This window comes from Schistocerca nitens, chromosome 3 (assembly GCF_023898315.1).
Source record: "Schistocerca nitens isolate TAMUIC-IGC-003100 chromosome 3, iqSchNite1.1, whole genome shotgun sequence".
NCBI lineage: Eukaryota > Metazoa > Arthropoda > Insecta > Orthoptera > Acrididae > Schistocerca > Schistocerca nitens.
The window spans coordinates 287,076,117-287,093,089 of NC_064616.1; the positions used below are offsets into that span (position 1 = coordinate 287,076,117).

A 16,973-nucleotide genomic window follows, 5' to 3' on the forward strand; every position below is an offset into this window, starting at 1 on the left:
ACGGTAGAGAGACAGCTTAAAGGTGGTTCATTGAACCCTCTGCCAGGCACTTTATTGTGAATAGAAGAGTAATCACGTAGATGTGATGTAGATGTAGAACCCAGAATAAATACATCATAATACAAAATAATTTATGCAAGTTACAACACATATCATGACCGCTGTTCATTTTCCTTCTGTTTCCATTTGTTTACTCTCAACAAGTGGAAGAGGTTGCGAGTTCTACCTGGAACTGTGGAAAGCAGAGAGGCTCGGGGTCCGCAATGAAAGTTAAATAGCGGAATGGCATTTCACTGCGGTTTATGTACGAGTGGGAGAAAGAAATTCTGCTCAGTAGAAAACTGGAGGAAACGCACTTTTCTGTTCCAGAAGGGATTCGACTTTTGTAAGGATGTCACTGACACCAAGTTAAAACTTACGTTTCAAAGTGTGAGGAAGTATGGAGACCATAATTACCGAAAATAATTAACAAAGCTTCACTTTCAACTCAAATGGACGTGTCGTCCTTAGCAGCTTGTCTCTTCCTCATTGAAAATTTCACAGATATTTTGCATTATCGCTGTATTTACAGTGTGCGCCATAACGTCTGTATGTGGTAGATATAATTGAACAGAAGAGATTTCCATCTGATTTTATTTATTACTACCGAACATCACGTTCTTCGCCCAGGTAGCTCTAAGTATGTACAGCTGCAGAACTTTTCTGGCGTTGTGGAAATAAATTGTAGAGAGTGATTCGGCTGCCCCTACTTCTGCCTTTTTATGCAACTCGCAATGTCATCGGTAGACTTCATAAAGCACGTGTGAGATTTTCATATTCTCTTGCATGCTATGGGCAAACTATTAGTCCCACATAAAAAATGAGCAGCACCTTTTTGTAGAAAATTCAATGAAGTTAAATTTTGTACTGTACGGTTTTCGAGTTATTCAGTCAGGATTTCTAGTCTGTTTTTCATGGCACTCCCTCCTACTACTCTACAAAAATTTCTGACAACAGGAACTGTTTTCGATATTAGATCTTTTTTGGTATCTATTGATTGGGCTATTACGCCATCCAGTACAGTCGAACACTTCGTTAACATTACTAATTTAAACGTGCCCTTGAGGGTAATGAACGAAAACGACTTTTGTAAACTTTACACTAAAACTAATTTCGTTGACAATTCGATCCAAACTTAACCCTTACAAGCACAGTAGTTTCTTATTCAGAAGGCCTGGCGAGTACGACGATGTAATTGTTTACTTTGTACCGTTAAAAGTCACAAAATTGTTAGGTAAAATTTACATAAAGTGCTCGACTAAGCCGTTGGTGTAATGAGGCCAGTCAATGAAGACCAAAACAAGTCGAATGTGGGACATAATTCGTGCAGCAGCAATTTTTTTTACACTGGAAGGAGGGAGCGCGATGAACAACATACTAGAAATCCTGACCCCTCTCCCCTAGCGAAAACATATCCCCGAACAAAATTTTAAATTTCCTACAAAAATGTCTCACTCGATAATTCTTCTGTAGGACTAATAGCTCGCGCGTAGCGAGCAAGAGAATATGAAAATCTCGCGCGTGGTTTATGAAGGCCAGCTACAGCAATGCGGACTGCATAGAACGACAGCAGTAGGGGCACCTGAATCACCCTATATACAGAAATCTCATCGTTAGTCAGTCTATGCATTAATGAAAACCCTATCAGATTATATGCAGTATTTCCTGAGAGTAGCCTACACATACAAACAGAAAAACGGGGCTGGCAATTTAGTTTATAACATGCAGCAACTGCCAATCTTCTAGCCTTGACACCCTTACTGTTAGTCGATCTTACGAACGAATGCTGAGCCTTCCAAGCAGTCAGGGAGGACTGACGTTCCAAGCGTAGAAAATTACTCTTCTCTCACGGAACATTTTTATAGTGACGCTAGCGACCAAATTAAATTCTGTAAGAGGCATTTCTGGGTGGTGCTGGAGGAAGCTAAAGTGAATATCGTCATTTAGGTGTGCAAGTAAAGGGGTGGTACGTCACAGAGTGTTCACGATGCGGAAGGAGCACAGTGCTGGGGGTACTATAAATCGTTCTCCCCGGGGAAATCAGTGGACTGACAGGGACGGCACGTTTTCTTTTTAAGTTTCTCGACGCTGCTCCGTTCCACGAGCCAAAACTTCGCTCTGAAATATTCACCCGCGGAAAACTGACAATCTTGCCGTTTTGAAAAGAAATAACCATTGTTACGTACATCAGCGATATTGATTAAACTGTAGAATAACAAACAGTGAGTGACGGCTACCCATCTGGAAATAGGTCCTCTAAAGCGACAGGACCTAGTGATACTAGCGATCGGATTTTTTAGATCTAAAAATTAGGAAATTATTCGTTTTTTATTTTTTAAAACAACTTCAAATATGTGAGAGAAAAGTAAAAGTCTTTTATTATATTTCAACATATTTTATGTGAATATGAACAATATGCATTACTCACGAATGCAATTTATGCTTTTCTTCACTGATCGCTGAAGAATTAAAAATCACATTGAGAATGAACTTCGAGATGTCCATCACAAATGGCTGACGATTACCCCGAAACACTGCCTTATACTGACGAAATGAGCATCTTGCAAATTTGTAGCAGGGAACGCCGCTCACTCTCACATCGATACCTTCTTCTCGAGGGCCATCTAATACATTTTTAATTTTGCACAAAGTTTGAAGGCCACTTTTGTTTTCAGACATACGTCTGCATTTATTTTGGAATGTTTGTGATGTAATTCAACTAAGATTGGTAAGTTTTCGTTCGAAGTCATGAACATGCTGATCTGTTTCTACAGCACGATCCCTTCCTTTTCAAGTACTCAATTGTGCTGTTAAGGAAACACAGGTTAGCAGATATAAACGCCAACTGAAGTTGCATCTCTGTCCAGTACAATAACTACTAAGGCAAAACCATTAAAGGTTTGTGCCTAACACAGGACTGCAGCGATCCAAGTTCCCCCCTGCGTTTTTACTGGGGTGGGTGGCAGTACTTCATGATTTTTAGTCTTGAATACGAGCATTCTTCTCGGCAACTTAATTGCTACTCTTTTCCCATTAGAAATTAGTTGATCTACATTACGATATACTGCTTTAACGTCTTCACATAGTCCTTGTAAACCGTGTGTAACCCATGTAACATGGATAATTTTACGATAACCCACAACAAAACTTCCAGCTGCATTCTCTGTATAAGCTACATCGTCTGTTTTTAACTGTAAAACACTGTGAAACTTCTCAACAATTTTCAACAAAATTTGTTTTGCTTCAGTAAATAATTTCGCAACTGTCACATGATTCGGAGTAATCATTCCTTGGCTAGATAGCAAAAAAACTTCTCGAAATCATTCATCATTTTGTAATACCCCAAAAATGACATTCCCAACTTTCCTGCTAGTAGGATCTTAAGTTTCGTCTAACATAATCCAGATTTTGAGATTTTCATCATCGGAACGAGTTTGTTGTTGATTTTTTTTGTAACACCTTGTAAACTACGTTTTCCTAACGTTGTCTTTTCAGGACTGTCAAGATTTGAATACCTGGGGAAAACTTCCTTAACACTGGATTATTTACGTTAGAAAGAGCCGTCAGCTGACACAAATGGCCTACATAAATCTTCACTATAAACTGAAAATCAATCAGGTCCTAGAAAGAGCCCGGAACTGCATCAGTAATTAGAGTTGTTTTACCCTCAGGCGTGTCTTCCCCTTCCAAGGGGTCGTGTAACTTTAAATCGCCGTTCAGCCGTATTACCTTCCCACATGATTATCAGAACAGGACATGTCCATCTGAACTAAAATTATCCTTAAATTCTGCAATATACTGCTGCAAATGATATCTTGTTGCTTTTAAGTGCTGTTGTACTTCCTTGCATTTCACAGCACGAGAAATGATTTAGATGAAAGAAAAATTTTCGGATCTCAGCTGCACACGAGAATTATATTAAATGCAACAGCGACATGTGGAAAGTCGTGCTGAACTGGGAATCGAACCCGGATGATTCATTTCTCTAGAACGGTTGGCTTAACCAGCACACCTCCGGTCGAGCACAAATCTCCACATTCCGCACACTTGAGATGTATTATCGTCCGTCCATTATCCCCTATTTCCTAGCAGCTGTTCAGATGAGTCCCGCAAGGGTTCGGGCGAGTGAGTGCATCTGCACAGAGGACATCATTGTGCTATCAAGGTGCATATATGCAATTATTTTATATGTATCGTGTCCGTTTTTTCAGACATCTCCGAGCGGCACTAGAGATAAAGGTTTTCCTTCTCCAAAGACGTTGAGCATTCGGTTCATGCCTACAAATTGGAGGTCTGTCAGCAGTTCTGACATTGCTTCTTTCGGTTTTGGCTGCCATTATCCACCTGGTGTTAGGTGGTGCTATCCTGGGTCGATTTTAGCTGGTATCACTTCTCGTGTGGCAAGATTGGTACCATACAGGGGGAGCAATTCCCCTGCTGAGTAGCACAAGGCTAAAGCGGACGTTCGAAGCACATCTGAGCTTGCTCCCCAACTTATGCCGTAGAATTTACCTAAGATATTGTTTCGTGCTGCGACCTTGATTCTGACATTGTCGCATTTCTCCGGGAATTTCAGACTGCTATCAAAAATCCCCGAGGAATTTAGGGACGTATTCGTGGATAGAGGTGTGACTGAGACGAGTTCTCAGCCATGGGACTTTTAACTTGTAGCTGGGATCTTTGTCTCGGAGATGTACAATACTGACTGCTGGTTTCCAAGGATTTGGTTTAGGCTCTTGCCTTTATAATACTTTCTCAGATCGAAAAATGTTAAAGTGGATATTTTTAAAGACATAAACACCTACAGTAAAGTGTTTTTGGGGTGAGGGGGGATTGAAGGTCGTGAACCCCATGACACTTCCTCCCCTCTTCGATGAAAACTGTTCATATGAGGCCACAAATAAATTTTAAATAGGCCAAGAAATCATCCTGATGTCTTTAGTCACCTTTATTGTACTAGAGGTACGGGTGATCCGTGCGCTGTGATTGGAAACGTTCTTGTTACAGGTCCAGTCGGTGTCAGCCGAACCAGTACCACACCCAGCAACAATAATGACTGCGACGACCACCATGACCACCACGACCACCATGACCACCACGACCACCACAACCGCAATGGGCCACTACCAACATGCAGGAGGAGCGTTCCCCCCAATGTCCTTCCAGATAATGCCGCCAACGAACACGTGTCCGTTGGTGGTCTTTGTAAATCCAAAATCTGGAGGACGTCAGGGCGAACGAATGCTCCATAAATTTCAGTACCTTCTTAATCCCCGCCAAGTAAGTGCCTACTGCAATACAGCCTTCAATTGAAAATGATACAAATAAGATCTTTGGAAAAGTCATTAATTGTTTTTCTGCAAATGGGCTTGGTCTAATCTTTGAAAAAACACAGTACATCCAAATTTCTGCTGCAAAAAGTACAGTCCCTTCAATAAATATAGCAGCACATCAACAGAAGTCAGTAGACAGGGTAGAGCATACTAAGTTTTTGGGTGTACACATAGATGAGAATCTTAATTAGAAAATTCATATTTTGGATCTTCTAAAGTGACTAGGTTCAGCAACTTTTGCAATCAGATTAATTGCCCATTTTTAGGGTATAGAAATTAGTAAGCTAACATACTTTGCATACTTTTACTCTCTGATGTCATACGGAATAATATTTTGGAGTAACTCAACATTTAGACAAAAATTATTCACTGCTCAAAAGAAAGTGATTAGAATAATATGTGGGGTTCATAGTCGCACATCTTGTAGGCATCTTTTTAAAAGATTGGGAAATCTTACAACAGCCTCACGGTACATTTACCCGCTAATGAAATTTGTTCTCAACAACATGGACCAGTTTAAAAACAACAGTGACATTCATGATTATAATACCAGAAAAAAGAAATACTTACACTATCTCTTACTTAACCTATCTTTGGCACAGAAAGGGGTAAAATAGACTGCTATAAAAATTTTCGACAAATTACCAGATTAAATAAAATGTCTGACAGACAGCAGTAATAGCTTCAAAAATAAATTGAAGTCATATCTCCTTGACAACTCTTTCTATACCATAGATGAAATCTTGAATAGGAATAGATAAATCTATAAATATAGTATATGTATTTTGTGCCATTTAAGGGTATGGGATAAATAACAAATGGTTCAAATGGCTCTGAGCACTATGGGACTTAACATCTATGGTCATCAGTCCCCTAGAACTACTTAAACCTAACTAACCTAAGGACATCACACACATCCATGCCCGAGGCAGCATTCGAACCTGCGACCGTAGCAGTCGCGCGGTTCCGGACTGCGCGCCTAGAACCGCTAGACCACCGCGGCCGGCGGTAAATAACAGATAGATTAATCTTTGACTCTGTAATATATATATATATATATATATATATATATATATATATATATATACTCCTGGAAATTGAAATAAGAACACCGTGAATTCATTGTCCCAGGAAGGTGAAACTTTATTGACACATTCCTGGGGTCAGATACATCACATGATCACACTGACAGAACCACAGGCACATAGACACAGGCAACAGAGCATGCACAATGTCGGCACTAGTACAGTGTATATCCACCTTTCGCAGCAATGCAGGCTGCTATTCTCCCATGGAGACGATCGTAGGGATGCTGGATGTAGTCCTGTGGAACGGCTTGCCATGCCATTTCCACCTGGCGCCTCAGTTGGACCAGCGTTCGTGCTGGACGTGCAGACCGCGTGAGACGACGCTTCATCCAGTCCCAAACATGCTCAATGGGGGACAGATCCGGAGATCTTGCTGGCCAGGGTAGTTGACTTACACCTTCTAGAGCACGTTGGGTGGCACGGGATACATGCGGACGTGCATTGTCCTGTTGGAACAGCAAGTTCCCTTGCCGGTCTAGGAATGGTAGAACGATGGGTTCGATGACGGTTTGGATGTACCGTGCACTATTCAGTGTCCCCTCGACGATCACCAGTGGTGTACGGCCAGTGTAGGAGATCGCTCCCCACACCATGATGCCGGGTGTTGGCCCTGTGTGCCTCGGTCGTATGCAGTCCTGATTGTGGCGCTCACCTGCACGGCGCCAAACACGCATACGACCATCATTGGCACCAAGGCAGAAGCGACTCTCATCGCTGAAGACGACACGTCTCCATTCGTCCCTCCATTCACGCCTGTCGCGACACCACTGGAGGCGGGCTGCACGATGTTGGGGCGTGAGCGGAAGACGGCCTAACGGTGTGCGGGACCGTAGCCCAGCTTCATGGAGACGGTTGCGAATGGTCCTCGCCGATACCCCAGGAGCAACAGTGTCCCTAATTTGCTGGGAAGTGGCGGTGCGGTCCCCTACGGCACTGCGTAGGATCCTACGGTCTTGGCGTGCATCCGTGCGTCGCTGCGGTCCGGTCCCAGGTCGACGGGCACGTGCGCCTTCCGCCGACCACTGGCGACAACATCGATGTACTGTGGAGACCTCACGCCCCACGTGTTGAGCAATTCGGCGGTACGTCCATCCGGCCTCCCGCATGCCCACTATACGCCCTCGCTCAAAGTCCGTCAACTGCACATACGGTTCACGTCCACGCTGTCGCGGCATGCTACCAGTGTTAAAGACTGCGATGGAGCTCCGTATGCCACGGCAAACTGGCTGACACTGACGGCGGCCGTGCACAAATGCTGCGCAGCTAGCGCCTTTCGACGGCCAACACCGCGGTTCCTGGTGTGTCCGCTGTGCCGTGCGTGTGATCATTGCTTGTACAGCCCTCTCGCAGTGTCCGGAGCAAGTATGGTGGGTCTGACACACCGGTGTCAGTGTGTTCTTTTTTCCATTTCCAGGAGTGTATAAATCTTGTTTCATATGTGCATTTCTTGTGCACTTTACACGTTCCACACCATAACGGCTACCGTACCGTGCGATTGATCAATGCAACCCGCAACCAACTAACTAACTAACTAACTTTTTTCCTGAGACATGTTAAATGACTGAAACATAACGCAGAAGCACAAGCAAGTATTTGATAAAAGGAAATCAAAGTACTATGCCCAGTTGCTTTGAATCTTTTTGTGGACTGGAAGATTCTGACTGGAGAACTGAATAAAACTTAAATACAGTGGAGAGATAACAGGGATGATTCTCAACCATATAAAAGTAAGAGTAAATAAATAGACACAAATTTAATTAAGAAAGAGACTAGATTAAATGCAGACTGAAATGTTCCGTTGTCCGACTGCGACTACATGCCATGACCTTTCTGTTTCGAGACATGCGCTTTGCCACTAGACCACTGAGCCCGACAATATACTTTTGTACTGTTGCAAGAGGGCTCTTGTGTTGTATTTTCTCAATAAGTCGTTTAATATACAGGCCTAAGTACCGCGAACAGAGTGGTTGTGCCAGGGTGAGAACGTCATAGACATTGTTTGACAATTCGAGCACCTCCACTAAGCGCAGACACCTTTGACTGTGCTCAAGAATTCTATTGGCTCCAGAAAAAAATGCTGTCGTGAACTTGTTATTAACTGCCGGCCGGAGTGGCCGAGCGGCTCTGGGCGCTACAGTTTGGACCCGCACGACCGCTACGGTCGCAGGTTCGAATCCTGCTTCGGCCATGGATGTGTGTGATGTCCTTAGGTTAAAAAATGGTTCAAACGGCTCTGAGCACTATGGGACTCAACTGCTGAGGTCATTAGTCCCCTAGAACTTAGAACTAGTTAAACCTAACTAACCTAAGGACATCACACACATCCATGCCCGAGGCAGGATTCGAACCTGCGACCGTAGCGGTCTCGCGGTTCCAGACTGCAGCGCCAGAACCGCGCGGCCACTTCGGCCGGCTCTCCTTAGGTTAGTTAGGTTTAAGTAGTTCTAAGTTCTAGGGGACTGATGACCACAGCAGTTGAGTCCCATAGTGCTCAGAGCCATTTGACCCATTTTTTTGTTATTAACTAATGATTGTTTTCTTAGATTCACAGTTTGCGGAGATAAGTATGTAACTACTAATTTACATTCTCCTTGTCTTAATGTACATCGGAGTGTTCATTCAACGAAGGGGCTACAAAAGTAAGTTACACATTATTACACCAAGTGAAGTAACTGTTATTGCAAGCTGTACTACACTTCAAACCGACGTAGATGCGTGGCACTATTTTTCATCATTGTCAGGAAGTCTTTGTAAACAACCCACGGAGACTTTCTGCAAATTGTTCAGTTTCTCGACGGTGGAAATCCGCCCCTTGGTCACGAAGCCATTCGAAAAACGCTGTGTCAACGTCTTCATCGATGGTAGATCTGGAACTAGTGCGAATCACTTCCTCGATTGCCTATACTAGGCCGTTTGTAATCTATATCGATGGCCTTCCTTCCCGATCAGCAACATCTACATCTACATGGATACTCTGCAAATCGCATTTAAGTGCGTGGCAGAGTGTTCATCGAACCATCTTCACAATTCTCTATTATTCCAATCTCTTATAGCGCGCGGAAAGAACGAACATCTGTATCTTTTCGTACGGTCTCTGACTTCCCTTATTTTATCGCGGTGATCGTTTCCCCCTATGTAGGTCGGTGTCAACAAAATATTTTCGCATTTGGAGGAGAATGTTGGTGATTGGAATTTCGTGAGAAGATTCCGTCGCAGCGAAAAACGCCTTTCTTTTAATTATGTCCAGCCCAAATCCTGTATCATTTCAGTGACACTCTCTCCCATATTTCGCGATAATACAAAACGTGCTGCCCTTCTTTCAACTTTTTCATCCACCGTTCTATCGCCACGGCCAAATTGTTGGCACCATTTCACTACAGTTGGGCGCTACATTTCATTTGCTCCATATACTGTCAGAATTTCACGGTGAATCTGTGTGTAATTTAGACGTTTTGCCCACAAGACTTATACAGTCCCGCGTACTTCAACTATGGAGTACATTTCCAGTTGCCACGCCATTTTATTCCCACAGTGTGAGGCACTTTCATACGTACGGTAGCAGAGCTGTGTCAGCACGAAACGTAGAACATATACTCTCTTCTGACAATGCACCACTGTTGCTGTTCAATAATCTTAGCGTGAGATGACATGTGTAACTTACTTTTGAAACCCCCTTGTATGTCAGAGAATTTGTTTACCTTAACTTCACGCTATTTCTACCCCGACAGGTGTACAATCTTGCAAAAGGTGGTCCCATGGTGGGCTTGACCCTTTTCAAAGAATTATCCAACGTCAGGGTCATCTGCTGTGGAGGCGACGGAACTGTGGGATGGGTTCTCGAATCCATGGGTAAGTTTCTGCACACACTGCAATTTTTGTTCTGTTACTTCGATTAATAATTAAATATGTGTGATCAAAAATACTAACTGAAAATACAGTTTCATTCTTACCCCATTAAAAACAGCAACCAGCCACTGCTAATGTTGCTACTTATTAACAAGTAATAGCACCGTTACCGGTTTCGAAATGACAGGTTCATCGTCTGACGGCTGTGAACGTGTATCATTTCATTTGGCTTATGCTGAATACGAGATGTTGATTGTTTTGGGTGAGCAGAAAGTTTCTTAAACATATCTATGAACTGAAACAACGTACCCATGTCACATGTACCTCACAAAACATACCGGTGCAGCATTATGCTCACATGTCTCGGATGATAACGACTTACAGCATAAATCAGTTTACATTCTGCTACATGCTCAGTATCCATTTTGCAGCAAACTGCATCCGCTTTTTTGTGGCTGTTTGTAACGATATTTCCGTTTTCTTTATTTTGTCGAAACCACTCGTTTCAAAGTCGGAGCAGGTTAAGAGAACGACACAAAACACTAACTTATGGCTGTCTGCGTTTATGAAAAGAATGAACGCTACGAAATATTGGTTGCCTGTGGATGAAGCCCAAGTCCGCCGTATTGCTATGAAAAATCTAGCCAGAATCAAACACAAACATAGTCCCGTCTAGCAGCGTAACTCGTCAACAGGAAGGTAGCTGGCAAGAGCAGTGACACAACTCAGAAATTCAATACTTGAATAAAATCGAGATGACGAATTTATTAGAACTTATATCGAAGTAATATAACCTTCCTTTAAATTCCAAGTAATTCCAGCGATAAATTCCATTACAGTCCATACAACAGTAATATGGACATGTAGTTCTATACTCGCGTCGAATGTGAGGCGTTCTCAGAAAGTTATTAATTAATTCTTTGAGTTGTATCACTTATCTTGATAATCTAAAAACTTTTCTATTTTTGTTCTGGCCCCTCATGTAATACTTCTGCCACTTTGACAACACAGAAACAATAAGGAATATCACCCCAGCACGTGTATGGCATCAGTTGTAAAATAAAAAAGTACCAATTTTAATATGAAGTTCTCGTGTATGCCTTACAATCCGTCCCTGGAAATATATTTGTGATCCCAAATTCTCCTTTGCCTTTCCGTCTCACTCCTTTTATGAAAATGTTAATAAACACAACATATTAAGTTGTGCTACACTTTATGCTTGTCTTTCACTCGTGTGCTAACTGACAGTCACTGAAGTTTAACTGACGTACAACTGAGCAACTTTAAATAAATATATCGAAACAGAGTGTTAATAGATTGCTTTTCAAGGTCATCACGAATTATATCGAGTATGTAACAGAACGTTTCTCACGGCATCTCTTATATTTGTAAAACTTATCTGGTTATTCCCATAACTGAGGACAGAGTCCCGATGTTATTCAATCTGTATATTGAGCAAGCAGTAAAGGAAACAGAAGAAAAATTCGGAGTAGGAATTAAAATCCATGGAGAAGAAACAAAAACTTTGAGGTTCGCCGATGACATTGTAATTCTTTCAGAGACAGCAAAGGACCTGGAAGAGCAGCTGAACGGAATGGACACTATCTTGAAAGGAGGACATAAGATGAACATCAACAAAAGCAAAACGAGGATAATGGAACGTAGTCGAATTAAATCGGGTGATGTTGCCGGAATTAGATTAGGAAATGAGACGCTTAAGGTAGTAAATGAGTTTTGCTATTTGGGAAGCAAAAACGATGGTCGAAGTAAAGAGGATATAAAATGTAGACTGGCAATGACAAGGAAAGCGTTTCTGAAGAAGAGAAATTTGTTAACATCGAGTATAGATTTAAGTGTCAGGAAGACGTTTCTGAAAGTATTTGTATGGAGTGTAGCCATGTATGGAAGTGAAACGTGGACGATAAATACTTTAGACAAGAAGAGAATAGAAGATTTCTAAATGTGGTTCTACAGAAGAATGCTGAAGATTAGATGGGTAGATCACATAACTAATGAGAAGGTATTGAACAGAATTGGGGAGAGGAGATACAGTCGCAGGTTCGAATCCTGCCTCGGGCATGAATGTGTGTGATGTCCTTAGGTTTGTTAGGTTTAAGTAGTTCTAAGTTCTAGGGGACTGATGACCTCCGAAGTTTAGTCCCATAGTGCTCAGAGCCATTTGAACCATTTAGGGAGAAGAGAAATTTGTGGCACAACGTGACTAGAAGAAGTGATTGGTTGGTAGGACATATTCTGAGGCATCAGTGGATTGCCAATTTAGTATTGGAGGGCAGCGTGGGGGGTAAAAATCGTAGAGGGAGACCAAGAGATGAATACACTAAACAGATTCAGAAAGATGTAGGTTGCAGTGGGTACTGGGATATGAAGAGGCTTGCACAGGATACAGTAGCATGGAAGCTGCATCAAACCAGTCTCTGTACTTAAGACCACAACAACAACAACGACTGAGTAAATAGTATGTTGAAATGTTTGTGAAATCTTATGGACCTTAACAGCTAAGGTCATCAGTCCCTAAGCTTACACACTACTTAACCTAAATTATCCTAAGGACAAACACTCACACCCATGCCCGAGGGAGGATTCGAAACTCCGCAGCACAGTCCATGACTGCAGCGCCACCGACCGCTCGGATAATCCCGCGCGGCAGTATATAGTACTCGCCACGTTCTTTACGAGACAGGAAAGCTCATTCACTTGCACTGGGTGTCTCTTTAATAGCACAAGCCACTATGCAGCACTCGTATTCAAGCACAGAGGCGTCGTGATACCCACCCCACCCTGAGAAATTAAAATCGAACTTACTTCATTCATACACTCCTGCAAATTGAAATAAGAACACCGTGAATTCATTGTCCCAGGAAGGTGAAACTTTATTGACACATTCCTGGGGTCAGATACATCACATGATCACACTGACAGAACCACAGGCACATAGACACAGGCAACAGAGCATGCACAATGTCGGCACTAATACAGTGTATATCCAGCTTTCGCAGCAATGCAGGCTGCTATTCTCCCATGGAGACGATCGTAGAGATGCTGGATGTAGTCCTGTGGAACGGCTTGCCATGCCATTTCCACCTGGCGCCTCAGTTGGACCAGCGTTCGTGCTGGACGTGCAGACCGTGTGAGACGACGCTTCATCCAGTCCCAAACATGCTCAATGGGGGACAGATCCGGCGATCTTGCTGGCCAGGGTAGTTGACTTACACCTTCTAGAGCACGTTGGGTGGCACGGGATACATGCGGACGTGCATTGTCCTGTTGGAACAGCAAGTTCCCTTGCCGGTCTACGAATGGTAGAACGATGGGTTCGATGACGGTTTGGATGTACCGTGCACTATTCAGTGTCCCCTCGACGATCACCAGTGGTGTACGGCCAGTGTAGGAGATCGCTCCCCACACCATGATGCCGGGTGTTGGCCCTGTGTGCCTCGGTCGTATGCAGTCCTGATTGTGGCGCTCACCTGCACGGCGCCAAACACGCATACGACCATCATTGGCACCAAGGCAGAAGCGACTCTCATCGCTGAAGACGACACGTCTCCATTCGTCCCTCCATTCACGCCTGTCGCGACACCACTGGAGGCGGGCTGCACGATGTTGGGGCGTGAGCGGAAGACGGCCTAACGGTGTGCGGGACCGTAGCCCAGCTTCATGGAGACGGTTGCGAATGGTCCTCGCCGATACCCCAGGAGCAACAGTGTCCCTAATTTGCTGGGAAGTGGCGGTGCGGTCCCCTACGGCACTGCGTAGGATCCTACGGTCTTGGCGTGCATCCGTGCGTCTCTGCGGTCCGGTCCCAGGTCGACGGGCACGTGCACCTTCCGCCGACCACTGGCGACAACATCGATGTACTGTGGAGACCTTACGCCCCACGTGTTGAGCAATTCGGCGGTACGTCCACCCGGCCTCCCGCATGCCCACTATACGCTCTCGCTCAAAGTCCGTCAACTGTACATACGGTTCACGTCCACGCTGTCGCGGCATGCTACCAGTGTTAAAGACTGCGATGGAGCTCCGTATGCCACGGCAAACTGGCTGACACTGACGGCGGCGGTGCACAAATGCTGCGCAGCTAGCGCCATTCGACGGCCAACACCGCGGTTCCTGGTGTGTCCGCTGTGCCGTGCGTGTGATCATTGCTTGTACAGCCCTCTCGCAGTGTCCGGAGCAAGTATGGTGGGTCTGACACACCGGTGTCAATGTGTTCTTTTTTCCATTTCCAGGAGTGCAGAATAGATTCTAACGTAATGTGGCCTAACCTAACCTCCTTGACTCTGCCAAATGCTGTCGGCCAATGTTATCGGGCGACTTCTGTCGACGGTGTCTGACGACCGTTGTGGTTAGGTACCTCCGTGAACGCAGTCTGAGAGGCATGTAATGTGCCACGCGCGTCTTACATCGCACTCGCTGAGTACTCGCCCGATCGGAGGGGTGTTAGGCCGGACCGCGTAGATAGCGAGTGATGGACAACGACTGCCGCTTACTCAGTTCGCCATGCGGCTGCAGACTAAGAAGGCGACAGTCTAATCATCATCATCATCGGTTTCGTCCAAATTTTTGATATATGTACGGCTTGTTCAGAAATAAAAGTGACACAAACTGACGATTTAGAAAAATTGCACTTTCGGCGCGGATCGAGCGAGGCACGATCCATTTACGTTAGTGTGGCTTCTAGGCAGCGGCTGGCGCAGTGTGAGCTGTACAGAAGCGCAATACGAGGATTCTGGCGTCGAGTTTCTACGTAGAAACTTTTTTGCTTTAAATTTTTACGTTACTTCCACTGCAAAACTCCAACCAAAACTGACGATTTTTCTCATTTGCAGATCGCATCCAATACGAACAACAACCAGCAGTTGGGGTCATACCACTTGGGACCGGAAACGACTTAGCAAGATGCCTACGCTGGGGCGGAGGCTATGAAGGAGAGAACATCGGCAAAATACTTAAGGTAGGCATCCAGTCATGTGAGAAGCTCTTCATTTAACACTGTACGGCGCTACATTCTTTCCGTCCGCCTTCGTAGCTAAGCCGACATCGTGTCTGACTGCCATGTGGAGGAGCCGGGTTCTATTCTGGAGTGCACTAAGCCTCTTGAGAACAACTGAGGGGCTACATGAACGAGGCGTAGCGACTCCTGCTTGTGGAAAGCTAGGACACCGGCGTGCTGACCCCATGACACGCAATAACGCATCCAAATGATACTGCAAGGTGAACGACGGCGCAGTGGTCGGTCAGCTTCGTGGCGAACAGTGGGTTTCACCGCGGAGTTATATTTTTTCTTTTGGTTTTTCTTTCCATCATGCAATATCTCCATTTTGTGTTGTTTTTCCGTGACATTTGTCTTTATTTGCCTCTTAGGCGTACACACAAACATGCACACTCGCACTAGGGTTGTCAACTCCTTGAAGTGGAGATAAGGGACAATAGAGTATAACAGAGGTGTAAATAAGGGATAAATGCAGAAAATAAGGGACCTGAAGTGGACTCTTCGTACATAATAATAAACAGTAAATAATCGTATTATATGATATTCTCCATAAAAAAGTTATATCATTACATTAACAACACAAATTACATACATTCCTGCAAATACAAAAAAGAAAGAAAAAACACATCAGAGAGGTTCAATACTCGACAGATTACGCTTATTGTGATTTAAAATCTTATATTTCAGCTGTTGATGACATTCTGGTATTTAGAAACAGATCTACCTCTTTCTGTAAAAGTGTGTCACTTTTTATGAAAGAGACAAAATCCTAACAACTGTATTCAAAATTTACGCTAACCAGAAGTTCTGCTCTTATTTGATGGACAATCAGGGACTATTCATTTACTCAGTTCAATAACTTCTTTCCAAAACCGTGTGATACACAAGGGATAAACCGAATGACGTAGTACTGTTTTAAACGGACTGGTCTTGTATTCGGGAGAATGCAGGTTCCATTTTCTATCTTGCCATCCTAATTTAGGCTTTCTGTGATTTCCATAAATTACTTGAAACAAAAGTAGGTGTTTTTCTACTACAGGGTCACATTCGACTACCTGTACCATTCTTGTCTAACTTGAACTATATATATGGTTTATGATATGTTGTTGTTCTTTAATTGCAGTATCTTGACATGTCCAATACCTCTGAAAAAATGAGACACACATGAATAAAGCTACTAAAGTGCGCGTCATTTACGACGGCGGCCGAGTTTAGGTTCGTTCTGCGCATCTTACGTCACAAAACACAGTCAGCCAATGAACAGAGAACGACGTTGCCAGAGCTCGACTGCAGTGCAAAGCACGGACGAGTTTAAGAAACGTTCAGTCATAAATACAGTAATTGAACAAAAGCAATGTCTTGATAGCAGAATTTCTTTTATAGAAAGTTTGGAAAAAAGCATTCTTTATACCAATTGCTTTATATTTTATTAATTAATAAACCAAAAAGCAACAAGCCTCCTAATTCAGGCGATAGCAGGGAAAGGTGTTTTTATCATTCTCACTAACCGCTTTTTCGCAATAAAGAACAGCGGTAATTGTTTGTTTCCTATTGTACTTCGACGAAACGTGAGTAATTCATAGTCATACCAACAGTGTTTGTAGGTATTTTGCGTGATAGTTTAAACTCTTCCAGGAAGAGTGAAGAACGACG

At 43.6% G+C, this 16,973-nt stretch overlaps 1 protein-coding gene across 1 annotated transcript in view; it reads left to right on the top strand.

The window, feature by feature from the left end:
- Positions 1 to 16,973, top strand: part of LOC126249182 (diacylglycerol kinase 1) — a 747,622-nt gene that overhangs the window by 553,532 nt on the left and 177,117 nt on the right. Inside the window, exons 14-16 of the mRNA XM_049950837.1 lie at positions 5,047 to 5,319; positions 10,189 to 10,309; positions 15,157 to 15,281. Of these exons, the coding sequence (XP_049806794.1) occupies positions 5,047 to 5,319; positions 10,189 to 10,309; positions 15,157 to 15,281 (519 nt within the window). The remainder of the gene's footprint in view (positions 1 to 5,046; positions 5,320 to 10,188; positions 10,310 to 15,156; positions 15,282 to 16,973) is intronic.